This window comes from Oxyura jamaicensis, chromosome 4 (assembly GCF_011077185.1).
Source record: "Oxyura jamaicensis isolate SHBP4307 breed ruddy duck chromosome 4, BPBGC_Ojam_1.0, whole genome shotgun sequence".
Classification (NCBI taxonomy): Eukaryota; Metazoa; Chordata; class Aves; order Anseriformes; family Anatidae; genus Oxyura; species Oxyura jamaicensis.
The window spans coordinates 55,691,814-55,710,816 of NC_048896.1; the positions used below are offsets into that span (position 1 = coordinate 55,691,814).

The 19,003-nt window shown below is 36.4% G+C and overlaps 1 protein-coding gene across 16 annotated transcripts in view; it reads left to right on the top strand.

Moving 5' to 3' along the window:
- The window catches only part of INPP4B (inositol polyphosphate-4-phosphatase type II B), a 302,822-nt gene that overhangs the window by 185,652 nt on the left and 98,167 nt on the right, over positions 1-19,003 (top strand). For 14 of the 16 annotated variants that reach the window (XM_035324470.1, XM_035324469.1, XM_035324467.1 and 11 more), the window contains 4 exons: positions 5,021-5,132; positions 5,459-5,569; positions 7,628-7,700; positions 13,958-14,105. In XM_035324470.1, the coding sequence (XP_035180361.1) occupies positions 5,021-5,132; positions 5,459-5,569; positions 7,628-7,700; positions 13,958-14,105 (444 nt within the window). The remainder of the gene's footprint in view (positions 1-5,020; positions 5,133-5,458; positions 5,570-7,627; positions 7,701-13,957; positions 14,106-19,003) is intronic. The other 2 variants (XM_035324473.1, XM_035324476.1) reach the window with 1 other exon arrangement.

Genomic DNA, 19,003 nt, shown 5'->3' on the forward strand with positions numbered 1-19,003 from the left:
CTTCTTTGGAGGTTCTTTTCTGTCGATGCCGTGGTAGCTTTCAAAAGTTCCAACCTTTCAATGGTGTGCAAGTTGAAATCAATAAAACGAGGGGCAGTGTCTTCTTGTTCTCTTGTTCTCCATCCCACCACCGGCCACTTTTCTGACTTGTCTCCTGACAGGAACAGCATCCAGGTTTCTGGAATTTCTGATGAATTAATGAAAGTATTGATCCAGCAGATGTGTAGAAGTATCTTGTGCTTTGTTGTTTGTCCAGAACTCTTTTTTGGTTGTAATTGTGTTTGTCAGGCAATCAGGATGGTTGTTTATTTATTTGTTCTGTGTTGCTGTGATCTCTTGGACAATATCTATTTGTCTTTCAATCTGCTTTATTTTAGCTGTTGTATTTTCATTAATCTTGGGCAGGATTAAACCTATTTCTTTTCAATAAAGGAGTTAAGCTATCTGTTTTCTGAAAAGTTGGGAAAAAAATAATCCTGGCACACCATTTAAAAATAAAAACAAAGTCCCGACAGTTTTTCCTCCTCCTCATAACACTGCCCCTCAAACATGCTGTAGTTCAGTGGGCCAGCAGACGTAACTACACTTGAAGAGGAGTTACATTCACTATGTTGGATTAACTAAATAAGATATGAAAGCAGCGCTGACATTTTTGCAGTGGTTTAAGTATGTATAACTTTCCTGGGAAATAATTACTATAGCATACTATATATTTAGCTACTTTTCTCTATTAAAATTCAGTATGAGTCTGTCAACTAGTCCTACCTGGTCTCCTTCCTGAAACTGTTTCTTGGCTGCTTTGTGTCACAAAATCCACCCCAGGAAGCAGATGAACAACAACTCGGCTTTTATAAGCCAGGCAAATCTCCCAGAATGTTGAGGGGAAACTTGTTTTGACATGAGGCTTAATCAACATTTCACTGAAATCATGAAAGTGGAGAACGGATTGAACATCACAAAACTTGGTTTATTTATCTCAGCATTTTACAAAATGTTATTTACCAGTGGACTTGTTTAAATCAATATGGGTTGAGATAGGCTTTACTGTGGTTTTGCAGAATAAACAAAAGCAGCAACATTGCTATACAAGAACAATAATTTTGTGCTTACGTATTTCAAAATATATTGCATCAGCAGAGAAAATGGATTTTATGGCAGTATGTATGTTAGTTTGTGCTAATTTCATTTGTTGTGTGTTATGCACTGGAGAATGGGGCTGCCTGATAGACTGAAAATCATGCCGTTTGCTTTTCAGGCAGTCAGTCACTTTGTCATCTATAATTAACACTGTTATGCAAATACACAGTCTGCTTCTCTTTTTCTTTGTGTTCTTAAGCCATTTTTTGGGAAGAAAGGTATAGCCATGGGAACCAATTAGCAGGCCTAAATTTACATGCTCAATACACAGTAATGAGACTCAATGAGTACTGCACTGGAGGCAAGCGACTGCTGTTCTCAGTCCATCTAACTCACCTGCTTTTCCACTGCTAGCTTGTTAGTTTATTCCTCTCTGGATGCCAACATGAACCTTTTATCATCAGTAAGGTGGGCGTGCATTTTTGTTGCTCGGGATGGTACTGGGTAGCTTTTTGTCTTGTATTTGAGGGAGTTGGTATTAACCTGGAGGTCCTTAAGGACTTGGGATAGTAAGCAAATCCATGCATATGATTAACTTTAATATTAGAAGCGTTAGTAAGCAGTTGGAGCTTTAAACCTGAGCTGATTTCAGAACAACTTCACAAATGTCTGGATTTGACTCAGTGAGCTGAATAGCAGAGTTGCATTTAGCTCTGATGAAAGGATTTCTTTAAGCTCAAAACCTACAGTTTCACTCAGACCCACCTCCTCAAGGTTCATGAGAAGATGGGACTGCAGTGCCTCTGGTGTAGATTGTCACAGGACTGCAGCCGTGGCATGTGGAGTGAGCAATGGGGCATGCAGGCAGGTTGGATGGAATGGTTACTGATAGACTGCAACATTGCCAGCTTTGCTGCTGAAGCCTGCATCCTCTGGTGTTGCATTCCAAGTCTGGTTTAGAAATCACTTTTCTACCACCTTGTCTCAGTTTTTATTGATAATACTCCAAGTGCAGATGCTCTGTAAACAGACATGGGGGGTAGTTGTTGCAAGCTGCTTTAAAAGAAATAAAAATCATCAGGAATTTTCCAATTCCAGAAGCCAACTAGAGTTACAGCCAAATATGGTCTTTTTGACATTGACACGTATTTATTCTTACTGTTCTGTTCCCCATCCCCACTGTGTGTGTTAGAGAAGTTATGATGCAGATTTGTCAAGGTGTGATCCTTGCTGTGCAATACTCAACTCCTGTGGGTCTGTACTGAATCTTGTCTTGTGACTATAAGCATTCTGCTGCAGGGACAGTCCTCACTGCAGCGTGTCAGTGCAGAGTGCACTTCTCAGCTTTATTATACAACAGCAAATAAGCTTTTTCTAACCTAACATATTATGAAGTATCCCAAAACCAGTTAATTATTTTCCTGACGCTCTGCTTGAGAGTGTGTGCGTGTCTTCTCCTGTCTGTCCAAGCAAATGGTGTGAAATATGTATATGTAATGTCTAATACTGTTTGTCTTAGTGCAAAGTAAAATAATAGTTTTCTATCTTATTTCAGTGTGGTCAGTGGGCTTTTTTATTTTTCCCACTGCATCAATTCTGTTTCTCACTTTCAATTTTCTTTTAAGCAAATTTTTAACCTCGTGATGTTGCTTGAAAGTTTTAAATGTGTGACATGTCTGTTGTTTGAAGAGTCACGCACCAGTGGGATTTTAAATTCAGTGTGTGACACATCTAATGATGGCTTCTCCCTGGACATTTATAGAGCGTTTTGTTGACTTGCGTGCCTCTAGCATCAAAAAGAAACTTTGTGGCTTTTTTAATTTGTGATTTTGTATTTCCATGTGGAAAGTTGAGAGAAATGAAGGAAGGAGTACAATTAGAACTGTAACACTCCCACTGTTTAGTTTTATTCTTTTCCATTATCTGCTCTTGTAGATACTGCATGTTTCAGATATGTAATATTACACATGTATTAGAACAGAACATGAGTGATTTTGAGAAGAAAGTAATTGAAAAAATTGATATAAAGTGAACTTACATCAATTCTATTTCTTTCAATGTGTATGGAGAAAGCTTCCCTGTGTGTGCTGCTTGTGCAGGCAAGCAATGCAGTGCTCACTGCCATGCTGGGGGCATGCTTCTAGTAACAGCAAGGATGGAATATTCAGTTTCCTAAAGAAAAGGAGATATGGACCAAGAAAATGTGACTGACACTTCCCTTTTTATTTTATTTCACTCAATCAGCTTACCTCATTGGCTTTTATCAGTTTATTTGCAAATTGCTCAATATTCACTTATACTCTGAATTTATACTGGTGTAACTTTAAATCAGGTCTGTTTTATCTAGGTCAACACCAGACTTGCAGGTCTCTTTGGCCTTAGAAATCATGATTCCTAAAAAAATGGAAGGGCAAAATTTTTCTTTGGATGGTCAAGTGAATGCAACCTTTTCTTTCAGGAAACAGTCAAGTGCTGTTGCATATTTAAGGCAGCCTGGCAATGAGATCATCCACTTGACACTTTGATCAGGACACATTAAGCTGCTGAAAAATTGTCAGTCTTGTAGCCAAGCATTTGGTCTGATTTTTAAAAGTATGTATGATATGCTAACATCTCTTGTATTCTCTTTTTCCTTAGAAATGCTGTAGTCCATTTGCTGAGGTAGCCCAGTTTGCATGGTGGTTGTGACCTAGGAAGGAAAAAAATGAAGTGAAACCTCTATATAGTAATTCAGGGGAACATTCTGAATTCAGAAGACACTTAAATGGCATTTCACATGCTTCAGGATTAATGTGTACCTTTGCTCATAAACACCCTTTGGACATTGAGCCCTTCTTCATTATTTTTCTTTTGTATACTTTGTTAATTAATGTAGGCTTCTTGGGTTGCAAGGCTATCCGGAATTGGTTCATTTTAAATTGTTCCATTTTATTGTCACTGATGAATTTAGCTTACAGCAAATGAAATAGTGACGCATGTAAAGTATGGAGAATTGTGTAATTTTCAAGCTTTTATGTAAGAACATATTAAGTGTGTAGTTGCAAGATGAGTATATTTTACTGAGTCACACACTAAAGTATAATGGCTTGTAACAAAATATAAATGTTTAAATTTGAAGCTTGGAGTAGCTGTGCTTTGGGATCTTACTGTAGAAAAAGCAAGGTTTGAGTTGGCATCGTAAACGTGTCCGTGCCTGGGAAGACCAACCTATGCGCCTAACTTTAATCAGCCTAAAGAACTGGCTTTCTCTGACCTAATTTAGGCCTTATACAGCATGCAAAAATCAAGTTGGTGTAAAACTGTGGGAGCCCAGCACACAGACAGGGCTCTGCTACCTGGAACAGTGTTAGGAGCACGTGCTGCAGGACTGCCCATGCACAAGAGCAGGGCAAAGCTGAGGGGCAGCAGGTGTCAGCTCGTGTATCCCATCCCAGCTGTGCTGTGCCAGCAGCAGGGCTGCAGCCTGCAGGTTTCACCATTTTGCTGGGTGAGGTGTGGAGAACAGCAATTGGGGGATTTATATCTTTACTAATATGACGCGAGGATTGTTTTCTGAAGGTCAGTAAGGGTATCTGTGTTGAAGTAGGGTTTATTTTCCTGCAGTGAGAGTTGTCCCAAGAATGTGGCAGTTACTGATGGAAATACACGTCTAACATTACTCTTTCTGAAAGTTTTTTCTTGTTTGCCAGCTTCCTAGTCCCTCTTCTGAGCATTTCCTGCCGCCGATTCTCTCTTTCATGATTAAAACTTCCCTTGTTTTAAGCAATGTGCAGTAAACATAATAAGCTTTATTTTTAATGTTTGCTTTATGGATGTAAATAAAGAGTTAAATACAGAACAGCAGCTATACAGAACAAAGAGGGAGCTAAATGTTTACCGAAAATATTTTTATCGAAGGAATGAGATGCTGCAGATGACCTAATGTCATGGGATTTCTTTCCAGAACTTCTGATGGTGGGAAGACAGTCGGTACCATTGAAGTCAACCTTGTGAAGATGGGAGAGTTCGAAGACGGGGAAATGGACCACATCACAACAGATGCACAGGATCAAAAGGTAGCCACTCAGTTCATTGCACAGAATTAATTAGAATTATTAGAGGTACCAGATGATGAAATTACTCATACCAAGTTGGGTTAAGTGGTTATTCAAAAATTTCTGGAATGAAGTCCCATGTACACTTCATCTCTATAAAGCAAAAATACATTTTCATGAAAATGTGGAGAGTAGTATTCTGTTATCAGTTTCCTAGTCCCTCCCCTTTTTTAGAAAAAAAAAAAAAAAAAAGTTGATTTTGACCTCAATTGACCCTATTTAATCACTCCTGATCAGTAATTGTCCATAGAGACACCATAAATCTGATTTCTTTTTCCCTTGGACAGTTCCTCTGTTTTCTGCCCTTGAAGTCCTGTTCATGTGGATTTCTAAGTGCAACCTGTGCCCACAATACTGAAAACCTGGAAAGAATGACAGACAGGCGAGCCAAAGAAGAGGTGAATCCCCTTGTAAAGGGGCAGGTTCAGCTGCATTTTATGGGAGCACATAGTGGTGGAGAAAATCCAGAGGGGTGGAGGGTGGCGGTAATGGTACTTCAGAGTGCTAGAACAGGGTAGTGTTGAGTAGGGGGTGTATGTAGGTATTTTGAGATGGGGGACTCATGGTGAGGGGTAAGAGGAAGGACAAAAGGTGTTGGAAAGGAAAAAAAAAAAATGGTCTCCAATTGGCTGGTTTTGCAGCCAGAAGTGGTGGAGATGGGGTTGATATGTGGGATTTGGAGATATGTGGGAATGGATTTGGGAAGAATGGGGGAACCAAAGGAGGGGTGGAAAAGATGGATGACAAGACACTTGGGCTGGGGAAAGATTCAGAAATGACCACTCTGAATGATGTAATTGGGGTTTGAATGGTTTATGGTTAATAAGGTCTTTTACTGAGGCCCTAGCATGATGAGAACAGAAATACAGCTACTGCAACTTGATAGCTGTCTCAGCAGTCTCATTTTCACTGACAGAACTTTTGCAACACTAATACTGTGATGTACTTCTGATGCTTCCCTTATTCTGCTCTTGATGGAGGAGAAAAAAATCAACTAAGTTCAAATAATACTGCAGGAGATGCAAAATTAAATACTCCTTATTTTTTTATTTTTTTGAGGTAACAAAAAATAATGCTACATTATAAATAATGTATATTTGAAGACAAGGACATTGTTCTGAATATCTTTTCTGCTCAATCAAAACAGTCTGCTTTTGGGCCAATCTCTAAGGATATATTTTACACTTTATTTTATTTATAACAATCCTTGTCAAAGAGACCCCAAAGCCTTTTTAAAACCATGGACAGGGAGACCAATTCCAAAGCAGCCAAAAAACACTGAAATCTTCCTGGTTTTGTATTGTACAACTTCCGTAAGATATGCAAGACTAACTTTTTCTAGCCTTCTCTTCTATTTCTCTTCTATTTCAAAATGTGGAATGAGACTTCACACAATAATTTCAGATGTTATTAATGGCCTGTGTCTGTTGTGGGTAGCCAGAAGGCTTTTAATAACACCTTTCTAATGCTTTTAAGAGCACCTTTCTAAGGAGTTGTAATACTTGCATGAAAGAGTAAGCTTGTGACAGCTGTATTTCTTGTAATCTTTAAAGGATTCAGTTTTTAGGAATTAGTTGTCATGGTGTTGCATTATGGAGCCCTAGTTTGTATGTTCATAGTGAGGATGCAATCTATGAGTATATTCCCAAGAAGCAATTGCGAGAAGGTAGAGTTGCTGTATTACTTCAAAGAGAAGTTCTGCATTAGGTTTGTGAACTCATTAGATACACTACGCCCAAGGGTTTGCTCAGGGAGGAGTAAGCTGATAAGTCAATTCTACTTGAGATGTCAGCTGGTAGGGAACACATTATATCTTCTCTTTGTTTCAAGCAGAACTCCTAGAAAGAGTCCTGCTACCTGATTTTCCTATCACCTTCATAAACTTTTTTTTCTTCCTGGGGGAGGAACACAAAATACTCATCTTATTACATTTAACATGTCTTCATACCAGTTGATTTCTCCAAAAACTTCAACTACTTCTACTTTATACACTAACCTAATCAAAGGAATCTTCTTCTAATTCACTTGTATAACAGAGGACTTTAATTGCAAACCACAACCACGTTTTAAAGTTTTCTTCTGGTTCCTACTTTTCCCTTGTTTAAAAATTCATGCAGTGCTTTCTGGCACTGTGCATGTGAAAAACGTCTTGTTGAAAGAAATCCCTCTGAAACCACAGAACAAGTCAAAAAATATGTTAGCCTCTGCCATTGTTCTGGTAGGAAACCTTTTTGCTTTATTATGTAATAGTTGATGATATTTTCTCACTTTCTCTGCAGTAGTTCTGATGCTGGTACAATATATTGGAACACAAATGTAAAAATAAATATGTAAATGACAGTTACTGGCAGGGCTGGGAAATTTTCAGTGTTATTTTTTAGTCTGCCATTTATGAGCTGCTTTAAATTTCCTTGTTATGCCAGAATGTGTTACCTCTGTGGTTGTTTCACTTGTAGTGTGCATTGGTTCGTGAGTGTACAGCCCCTGAAGGCCTAAGTGGCAAAGACAACTTGCCTTCTTTAAATGCAGGTAAGTATTCTAACTTCTATTAGAGATGCCTGTTGGAATGCTCTATCTGGTCCTGAAGAAGTTGCAAAAATTTGTACCAGAGCTCTTAAAAAGCTCTTCATGTAGAGATTCTTAATTGTAATATTTTTTACATTTTTGACAGTATCATTTTGTCAAGAAATGTGAAGAAAACTTTTTTTTTTTCAGTATGTCAATTATGCTTTCTGAAATGCTACTGAAATCTCCCAGTCCAGCATCTTTACAATTCAGTAATTTTTCAAGACTGTCTGTGACTTCAGCGGACATGGAATTAACCTCATAAGTTTATGTCATGTCATTGCATGATGTCCTGTTAAAATAATTATGTGCTATTTGCACTTGAATACCCAGGAGAATTAATCTTTCTCATAGTTAATGCCATGGCAATTTCAGTTCGATCTGAATGCTGTATGTCCTAAAACTAAGGAAGTTGTTGGCAAGTTGTTCTCAAATCTAGGTCAGCTCTGGGCTTTAGTGTACAGTGCTGAACTAGAACAATTTATCTTTCAATATACTGAGAAATATTACATGCTGATATGCTGCACCGTAAAAGTTTTATTAGCCCAAGTTTATGAATCTCCATTGCTCTACAGTAAGAATGCCACAGATAAGTTATATGGGTCATCAGAAACCACTGCGCTGTCAAGTATTCTGTGTGTTTGCTGCATGCAGTTGAAGAGAAATGTTACTGAAGTTTTAAAACCTTTTAAAACCTTTATTGAAACTTTTTCATATAACTTCATTGGTAGGACTGGAGACTTAGTAGTCAAGATTTGCACTCTGAAGGAAGCACTAGAAACTTACAGAATTAATATTCTTATGCATGTATAAAAGCTGTATTTTCTTATGATTTGTTGAGACTAGATCAGAATCAGGGAAAAGCTCCTTTTTCAGAATGGCCATTTCTTTTTACTGCTTCAATGAGAGACTAGAAATGTGTGTGTAGAAGTTTTTAATTGACTGAACTACATCTTGTTCTGGAGATTCCTTAACTGGAAATAGCTAGAGACAGGGAGAGTGTCTTATATCTTTAGGTATCTATTTATGACTCTTCTTGGAGATGAGATACAGAGCCAGTTGCTTGATTTGGTCAAACTTAGTACAGCTCTTTGCTTCTGACTCAGTGTGTCATCCAGCTAAGTGGGTCTCAAAGCACTTTTTATTCAGAGAAAATGTCACTGATTGCAACTGAATTCCTTTAATTTACCATTGGCTGGGTTTAATTTTTTTAAAATTTATTTTTGATGGGTAAATGCTGTAGTTTGGGGAGTGAGTTGTGTTTGATCATTGGAACTTACACCATAGATGTCAGCTTTAGGAATAATCAAGTTTAGGTCACTCTGTCATGAGTGTTTGCATGCAATTCTACAGTGGATGTAGACAGCACTTAACACATCTTTGTTGGTCTTGTATCCAAATGCAAACCCCCAGCTCACCCAGCATTGCTAGGGTTTACAGAGTCAAACATGCAAAAGTGTTTTTTGTTGGTTTTGGTTGGTTTGGTTTTCTTTTTAAAAAAGAGGTGAGGGGAAATAGCAGAATTGCAGATGCACATATGAGAAATGACAGCATGCAGTATGTTGGAAATAGCTTTCAGATGCAGGAAGTTTGTTCTAATAAGTACTTACTCTTCAGTTTGCTTCCTGTACTTGTGACTTCCTCTTCTCACCCCAGCATTGCCTGCACTTCCCTACAGACACCTGGCACCAGTAACAGGTTTTGTCAGTTCCATTCTTTTCTCCTTATTCTTAGTGAATTCCCAATTTCTTTTCTTAGGAGACTTGCTTTCCTTTTTTACTCACAGCCTCCCATCCAGTCAGACTTTCTCCCCAGCATGTCTCTGTGACTGGGATTCATGTAGATTAAAGCTGTTCACATTGCGTGCAGATGGGTTTTCTCATATGGGTACCATTAAGCATGTTGTCCCACACATTAGCTCTGCCCAAAAAGGTATTCATCCACCCTGTAAGAATAAGACAGCCACAGTCTTGTTAGCATTAGAAACTAGGAAGGAGGCAAGCATTTTCCATAGAGGTAGACCATCAGTGCAAGTATAAGGTGTTAAGTTCAGGTCAATCTGTTTTGAATTTTTACATTCTTTCCTAAAGCTTTATGCTTCACATCGTTGTCAGATCTGGGAGGAATGCCATAGGTGGGGTAAAAAGGTTGGACTAAAGGTTGGACTTGAAAAGTTGGACTAGATGATCCGAGAGGTCTTTTCCAACCTAAATGATTCTGTGAAAAACGTACATCTCTGAAAAAAATTTACCAGCAGGATTCAAGTTTATAAAGCACAGAACTTTCCATTATACATTTCATAGCTTGAACATCATAGACCATCCTATGCTTTTTAGCCTCATTTTCAAGGCAGCTGGACCATTTCAACTGACAATTTCCAAAAATAATCAGCTTAAGCTAGACAAATTTCAGTGTGGCAAAATTGGAGGCAATCAAGAACAAGGAGTGAAGGAAAAAGAACAACAACAGCAGTAATATGATAGAAGTTGAGGTTATCAGCCAGCCTGTAGTATATATTGCCTGTACTACTTTCCCTGCTGTGTACATACACAGCTATCTATATTCCACAAACATAGGTGTTCAGTACATGTGTATGCTGTTGTAAACATTCCTGTTTCAATCTGCTTCATGTTGTTTATCAGGCCTTCAAACCTATGAAATTGAGAAGAAGAAAAAAAAAAACAAAAAAAAACCTGTGTGGTTCTTACAGCCTGTAGGCATAGGTGCATGCTGGCATTCTTCTGAAACTTAAATCTTAATACATAGAACTCAGAGCCCTCAAGTGAGTTACAAGGCACTTATTGAGTGAAGAGGGAATGAATATATTTCACAAACAGCTATTAGTATTCTGTTTAAACCCCAAGAGATTGAATTTGTGTCACAAAATTCAGTTGTTTGTTTCTAACACAGGAGTGTTTGCCAATTGTTAGCAAGAAAATGTATTGCCTTTTGCAATGAAAAAGAGAATAAAAGTAATAGCAATTAAGCAAAAATTTAGGATGTTGAAAGTATCCTATCCTAGCATAATACATCTGTCCAAAAAAGGAAAATATAAATATAAATAGAAACACTGTTAGTGAATTAGTGTGTGGCAGTGGTATGCTTTGATCTATGTTGACCAGGGAACAAAAATGAAAACAGAGCATTGAATCTTTTTTTTTTTTTTTTTTTTTTACTTGCAGGGGAAGCAGTGTGAAGTATATTGCATGGAATAAAAAGCACAGAGGTCTTTAAATTTAAAAATGAGAATGTCCAAAAATATGGATGGTTAAATATATGACATGGGCTTCTAGGCTTCACGCTATAAAGAAATGTTTTTAAAAGAAATCTTGCTCTTTCTAACCATAGGAGTTCATCTGGAATTGCTTTTTTCAGTACCTTTCATGATCACTGTCTAAATACAGGAAGGATTACATTTATGAAACTTCCATTTTAATAACTACTGTTTATAAAAGCTAAATTTAGTCTTGCCTTCTTTACCATTCAGGTGCTTTTACACGCCTTCTGGATTTCTTTTCTTTTTTTTTTTTTTTGACAACACAGTGTGATTAGAAAGAAAAATATATCTGAGACTTCTGTGGAATCACATGACTTTAGTAGTTCTGTTTAAAAGAAAAACACTGAGTTATGTGCAGCTCATTTTGACAACCATGAACTCTAGCAACAATGCAAATCAGAATTGATTTCCTCATAAAAAAAAAATTCCAAGGCTTTTTTTTTTCTGAGTTTGTAAATGAATTTTTCTTCATAAACCCATGGGAAGATAGATGACTTGGCCATTCTAAAAATCTATTTTTATTTTTTTAAAAGAACTAGAAACACTTGAGATTATTCCATTCTGAAAGTTCAGCATCAGAGGTATTACCTTCAGATAGTACCCAACAAATAGCTTAGTAATTCTAACAACGGTAGAAGCAACAACTTTGGATCCATGTTTCTAAAGTGATACCTAGTCTCCTTGATATCATACTGCAGTATTTTTATTCTTCTGTGTTTTTTTTTTTGTTTGTTTTTGGTTTTGGTTGATGGTAGTTGTTTTTATTGCTGGTGATGATGGGAGGAAAGAGATAGTGGAGCTCTGATACGTACATAGACTGATCAACTAATTCTGTGCATATGCATTAGGTTCTCACAGACATAGGTGAATTTTTTGAATGTAATAGATTCTGAGTACAAATTCAAAACATTGTTCTTGGAAAAACTTCCTTTAAAAACTTCTTGGAAAGTAAAATGCTCTTCTCTCTTCTTCACCTTTTTATATTTGTGTCTTGGTCATCATCATTTGAAAACTCCAGGTGAAAATTATTAGCCTGCTTCATAATAAACAGGTGGTACTTCACCTAATCTAAATCCTAAAACTGTTTTAGGTTTTTGTTTAAGGTTTTGTTTTAGGTTTTTGTTTTGATTTAACCAAGTTTATTGAGCTCCCTCTGACATCTGAAGATTGTCATTCCATGTCTTGTTAATGATGGGAGCCATGTATCTACTTTATGGATTGGCAGAGGCTGTCATCATTATTGGAAAACTGACTTTCCAAGAAAGAATCTCAGCAGAAGACAAGGAGCATAGGAAGACATTACAGCATATTTTAATGAAGTAATATAGCAAAGCCCAGACACTGGATGTAAGTTGAGGTTACAGGGCTTGGAGATTTTTTTTGATATATTTTTTTTTTTTGTAGTGAGGTTTCTCAAGCTGTAAAATGTGTGCAATGACATTTGAGCATTGAGGTATTTCAGGTGCTAGTGATGAACAAAAACTGCTGTTGTTTATAGGCCATTGCCATCACTCATCTATTATGTTTATTTCAAAAAAAAACTAAGTTCTGACTGTTATACATAAAATCAATCATAAAGGCAAAAAGATTAAATGCTTCCAATTTCTCTAAGACTGATTAAAGAGATCTCAATGACAGGAATAGAAAACAGTAAATCAACAATTACTTAAATGTGAATATTTGCAACATTCCTTAATGAATTATGTTTGTTTGTTTGTTTGTTTGTTTTTAAAAAAAGCAAGCTTGATTAGATTTATGTGACCATTTGTGTATCTTTGGTAACTTGGCCTGTGGTTTTCGTTCTGCATAACAGAACAGTCAGCCTGCATAAGCAATAACAGTGGCAGTGAGTTGTAAAAGAAGCTGAAATTTCTACTAGTAGCCGTCGTTCTGACAACAGCAGTTTCCTTGCAGTGCACATGGGAAATATATTTGTCTGAGTTATAGACCATTCACTGGCAGATCAATGGGACCCTGGTCTAAGGCTTTTTTTTTTTTTTTTTTCTCCAGAAGTCTGATAGAAAAGTACTGTTGGAGGATTTGGATGGCTGTCCAAAGTCATTTTGTGTTAGGGAGCAGCACATGTGTATATTTAATGACAGAAATTGGTCCCCCACAAAGCTTATTGGTGTAGTCAAACATAACTTCCCATCAGTTAAGACTGGTGGGGAGGGAATAGAGATTTCCTTCTCTATTACAGAGCATCATTGTAAGATCAGAGTGCAAACAGCCAACATGCCAAGAGCTTCATGGTGGGTTAAGGACAGCCTTTGAAGTTACTGAGTACCTTGATTTTTTTTATTATTTTATTATTTTTTTTTTTCCCTGTCAAATTACAGTAGTGTTCTGGGAACACCGTGTAACGTTTTTTCAGGATTGTTATCTTTATTTCTGTGAAATACCATTTTCTTGACCATGTCAGTGATCGAGTTTCCATTAATGTGGATGCACAACATCTATTTGTGTTAATGACTTCTCTATGTGCATGTCATGGAGAAGATGCATCAAATACAGCTAAACTGTGAGGCACGCTTCACTTTTCCAGTGCAATTTATTATTAATGTGAATTATTCTAGCAGATGGTATGCGGTAGTATTGACTGTATGCGAGTTCACTGCTTACTTTTTGCATTCAATTTTCACTAATTGTACCTTAAATGTAAGAATAAAGAGCATAATTTATGTTCCTACTACACTGAAATGCTAAATTCACAGAATACCTGCTATGGCAAAATGTGAATTTCCTATTGTACTAGCAATATGTCCTCTGCATGCCACTATAATAAATAAAATATTGATGTACATAACAGAATTTTAATAGTTTTAAAAATAATTCTGCAAGCTGGAGGGGGGAAATAGCATATTGTTTTAAATTAAATTCTTTGTCAAAAATTTTCAGTCATATAACCGCAGTAAAGCAATTATATAATCTTTCTTCTTTGCAGTGTTAAAAAATCCGATCTGTAAGTTATATAGATTCCCTACTTCTGACAACAAGTGGATGAGGATCCGGGAACAGATGGCTGAGACCACTCTCTCTTTCCATGTTCCTAAAGAACTGATCAATCTGCACATAAAGGAGGATATGAGAAGGTAAGGATGAGGAAGTAGCAGTTGTCAATACTACATTTTATTCTTCTTAGAAAAAAAGTATGTGATGAGCTTAAAAAAATAGTAATTTAAACAATGAAATAGGCAAAATATTGTGCTCTTGGACTGTTAAGAATTTGCAGCTGTAACTGAACAACAGAACTGATTTCTTGTAACTTTATAGGACTCTAGTGTGAGTTTGTAAGTTCTGAGCAATGAACTGTGCTAGAATGCAGTCACGACTTGGAAAGTGCAAGAATCAACGTTTGGTTAACAATATACATTCCCTGAAAGGATAACATTGTGTACAGAAACAACACATGACAAGAGTGTGAACTGCATTGTAGAATGTTTGGCTTTGTGCCTTAGTAGTACTTAAACCATTGATAAATATTATGAAAGCTATAGAAAATAACATGCTTATAGTTAGTAAAGAAACAATGATAATATAAATCACTTTCTTTTAACTAATTTACATTATATGACATGAGAAAAAGGTATCTAAGTAATATAATTTTGAAACCTTTGCTCATGTTGGGCCCTTTAATCAGGAAAGACTTAGGATCATCACAGCATGTATGGTGTGGGGGAAAAAAAGAGGATAAGGATCACTAGTGGCCTAAAACTTGTTTGCCCAAATTCCCACTGTAGAGACTAAAATTGTGATCTGCCTTTGCATAAGGTCTACTGATACAACTGGGACAAAAGGTAGTATTTCAAGTGGTCCAAGGCTTCCCTAAAATCTTACCTGCTTTTTCCAATGATACTGGATGGTGTAGTAAAAGATGTTACCTCTTTCCCCCTGAATCTTGCCTAAGTTGTCACTTCATCTAATGTCTAAGAGCAACACTGTAAGCTAATTCTGCATCCCTAAGTCATCCTGTGTGTTCTCAGGCATTCCCTCTTCCGCAGCACATTGGAGGGGTTTGCCTGGGGTTGTTTATGGTGGTGGCTGGTCCTGCAGTAGGAGTTCCTATCTATTTTTATTCACTCCATCTACTGCTTCTCTGTGATTTTGTTGTGCCAATACAACAGTAGGTGTCAGGCCAGAATCTTGCATTTAATGTAGTCAGTGGACTGCTACATACTTAGGTGTAGTGATGATGATGTGTTATAAAATCATATGTGAATCGTTATAATACTTTATTTTATTCATTAACACCATGTTTAGTTGTTTATGGGCCAAATCTTGTATGAGAATACCAGCGTGTAAAGTTTTTTAGTAAGCAATAAAAATAGATTATACTGAATACACAGCTCATCCACTTCCTAAATTTTCATTTGCCCCATGGGCAAGCCTTTTAAGTGCTAGGGGATTACTTTAACCACTTTTACTTCTTATATATTATCATCTCCAAAGCCATAATGGAAGTAACAGTGCTTGTTGTTATTTCAAATAAGAGCCTTCATCTCTTTGGATAAAGACATAGTTAAAATAATAATTAAAAAAAGAAACAAAAAACACCTGTTATTGTTTTTCTGTTAAATGATCATTAAATACTAACTGAAATAAAGAAAAGCTTTGAGGAAGAAACGTAAGTAAAAGTGGCTTGAAGATTGAAGCAAGGGCTCATGGTTTTCATGCCTGCCAGTGTGATTAGCTGTAAAGCCTGGCAGAGGATTAGATGGGCAGTCTGAAGGAAGAGGTAAGATCAAGGGGAGCAACACCTTTTGGTAGGATATAAGCAGATGGAAGGAATAGGGGCATCTGTTTGCTGATCATAAGCTTCAGCTTTGCACGTGCTCTGCTGTTTGAAATAATTGCAAAGATGTGTGCTCCTTACATTTGTCAAGTAGTAAATTAATGTAAGGAAGGTATTGCTATGCTAGTTCTTGAACTCTTATAAATATTATGGTCTACTATCTCGAGGCTCTTCCCTTCTGAAGTATTCTTCTCTGCATGTTTTTTTCCCCAGTGAATAAATATTTTTGTCTCAGAGGCCACTTATTATGCTCAGTTTGTTTCATTTCATTCCTATTGTGGATGCAATATAGTCTGAAGCAATTACGTATAAAAGATATCCAAGTGCAATGTTAATCCTATTTGGTATTGTATTTTAAATTGTAATTTAAATTCTCTTTTCAAGCTCTTAAGATTGTTTATCACTTGATAAAACAACAATGTTCATTGTTAACCGAACTTTTTTCATTTTTGGACTTGACACTCTGTAATACGTAACCACTGACGATATTTAACTTTCTTTTTCAAATGAACTAATGTTTTAAAGATATTCTTGCATTAAAGATATTGTTGAATCCTTCAAAACTCCTTGGAAGAAGTTTTAATGAGTTACACGGTCATTTTTATTGTTCTAGCAAGGGTCATATAGTCTACTTCGCCTCTTTTTATTAAAACCAAAAAAAGTTTCCTCTTCAAGGGTTTCCAGTGGGTCCTTTCCTCTGTTTCTCTACATTGATCTTGTCCACATTTTTTATACCTATCTTTTATACCTTAGTTTATAAGTCATTCAGAATTCTTGCCAGCCTGTATAATCTAAGCTTGCAGTTGTAGATGTAGCTTTTGTTGTACTAGATCAACATAGAAAGGGTTGTTAGGCATTGGGATGGGAAGCTGCCCAGGGAAGCGGTTGAGTCACCATCCCTGGAGGTATTTAAAAGACATTTAGATACAGAGCTTAATGATGTCATTTAATGGAGGACTTGTTAGCATTAGGTCAGAGGTTGGACTCGGTGATCTTGGTGGTCTCTTCCAACCTAGATGATAGCAAGAGAATTAGGAAAATACACTTAAAACTGCCATACATATTTTTCAAATTTGTTGCTAAAGCTCTTTTGAGTCCCTTAGGGCCATTCAGTTTTGGCTGAAGGGAAATTTCACCTACTTATGGCTGAATTTGGCCAATGGCAATTGTGCTCACAGCCCATAAACAAATTTCAAGGATAAATTGCTCAACTTTCCTTGACCCGTCTTTCCAGGGTACAAAGCACATTCCAACTTTCCTGCATTGGCAATGGGCATTGATTTTGTGGACCTCTGCACATGAGTTTTTAAACTACTTGTTTTTGAACAATGCCACTGCAAAAACATTGCGTTGATGGATGTACTGTGAAAAAGCTACACTAAGTAAACTTACCATAACTTTTTAAGCTGTTGGAACTCACCACATTTTGGACACTGTTAATATGATCTGGCATCCACATGAAGACTTCTAAAACCTTAATTCAGGTAACTACCTAACCGGATTTTTCATGGAAGTAATTTTTTGAATGCTTGGAAGAAAAAAAAAAAAGCAGCAGTAGAATATAGCTCAACTATGTGCATGTGAAAGTATTTACCCTACTGTGCATCAGAAAGGATACAAAACATCTCTTTCACCATCAGATGCTGCATATAGGAACACAACTGTACAAATGCAAGTGTAACATAAATTTTTGTGAGCAGATTGTGGACAATTGCCTACCTGCAACAATTCATTTTATTACCATGCATTTATAAATGAATAGAAGTTACTTTCATGTGTGAAAACTATATAATTCTCTGTACTCTTGATTTCACTGTTCATAACTAAATTTGGAAAACATGGCCTCTGTTAAAGTTTATGAGGAATTTTCATCAGACTTAATGAAGTCAAATTTGCTGGGCTCTACTTTCTACACTGGGTGTTTAAAGCTGTAGTACATTGGAATGGAGTAATATTTCCTGATTTGTTTTCTGGTAGTTACCTATAGATAACATTGTTATTCAGCAGTGCTGAAAGTTATAAAATGTTAACATGCTGACTACCCTGTCAGAGAAGGCTTTGTGTTGCTTTTCTGTGCAGAGTCCACATAGATTTTAAGACTCCAAAAAGTAATTGTGTACCAGTCAGCAATGCTTCTCGGAGATCGGTTGGTAAAATTTCTAGTTGTTTGTGCACAACATGCCCTGGAATCAAATAATTCAATATCAAGCAAATGATCTAACTTGTAAGTCTTGTTGAGTCTCCAATGTGGTAGTGAAGAACAGAACAATACAGAACAGAAGTAAAAATAATCTTGTTTACAAGGCTGTAATTATTTGAATACAAATTCTGTCTTCACTGAAAGAAAATTTAACTTGTGTGGTTAACTAGATTTTGCATTTACTAGCAGTTCCCTGTGGTTCTAATAGCACTAAGTTAGGTGTAATTTTGTCTTTTCATGTCACTTGATGCAGAGAGTATAAATTTAGAGACATTACGGTGTAACCATGATTTAAAAAAAAAAAAAAACCTGTACAATTTTATTGTTACTGATGTCATAAAGACAGCACAGTTTATTTTGAATGACACAGTGATTAATAAATTAGGGGAAAAAAACACCCACAGAAGTATTTAGATGCCTGAGTAATCATGCAATTAATTATATGATTAATTTTCCCAGATATATGATTCCAAGCTGAAAGAAGTGAAGTGATAAATAAAAACTGTCAGAGTAAAATGTTGTTTCAGCTCTATGATATAAGCAAAACGATTGTCTTAATTTCACCCTCATTCTTAATTTGAAGTTGATTCTACTATATCCTGATGCAGCAGGAAAATGTAATATATATGTAATAAAAACAAACAAAACAAAGCTATTCACAATTGATAATTACTAAAAATAGAATTTAGGTATAAAATGTAAATTCTACAGATGCCATTCTGAATATTACTGAATTTGAGACTCTTTGCAATCACATGATTCAGGAAAATTGTCCTTTGCTTTTAAAATAAATCATAGACCTAACTTCAAATGCTTATGCTATTTGAAGGTTTGAGTCTTTGAAATAAACACAGGTAATAAAATATCCCAGGAAGGGAAAGAGTTTCAAGGCAGAAAGAAAGGAATGGGTTTAATTTAGCTCATCCGTTGCCTGTGCTTTTGAATAAGAAAAAGTGGGGTGGATAGAAATGCAAAATGAACTTTAAAACTCCAGCTGT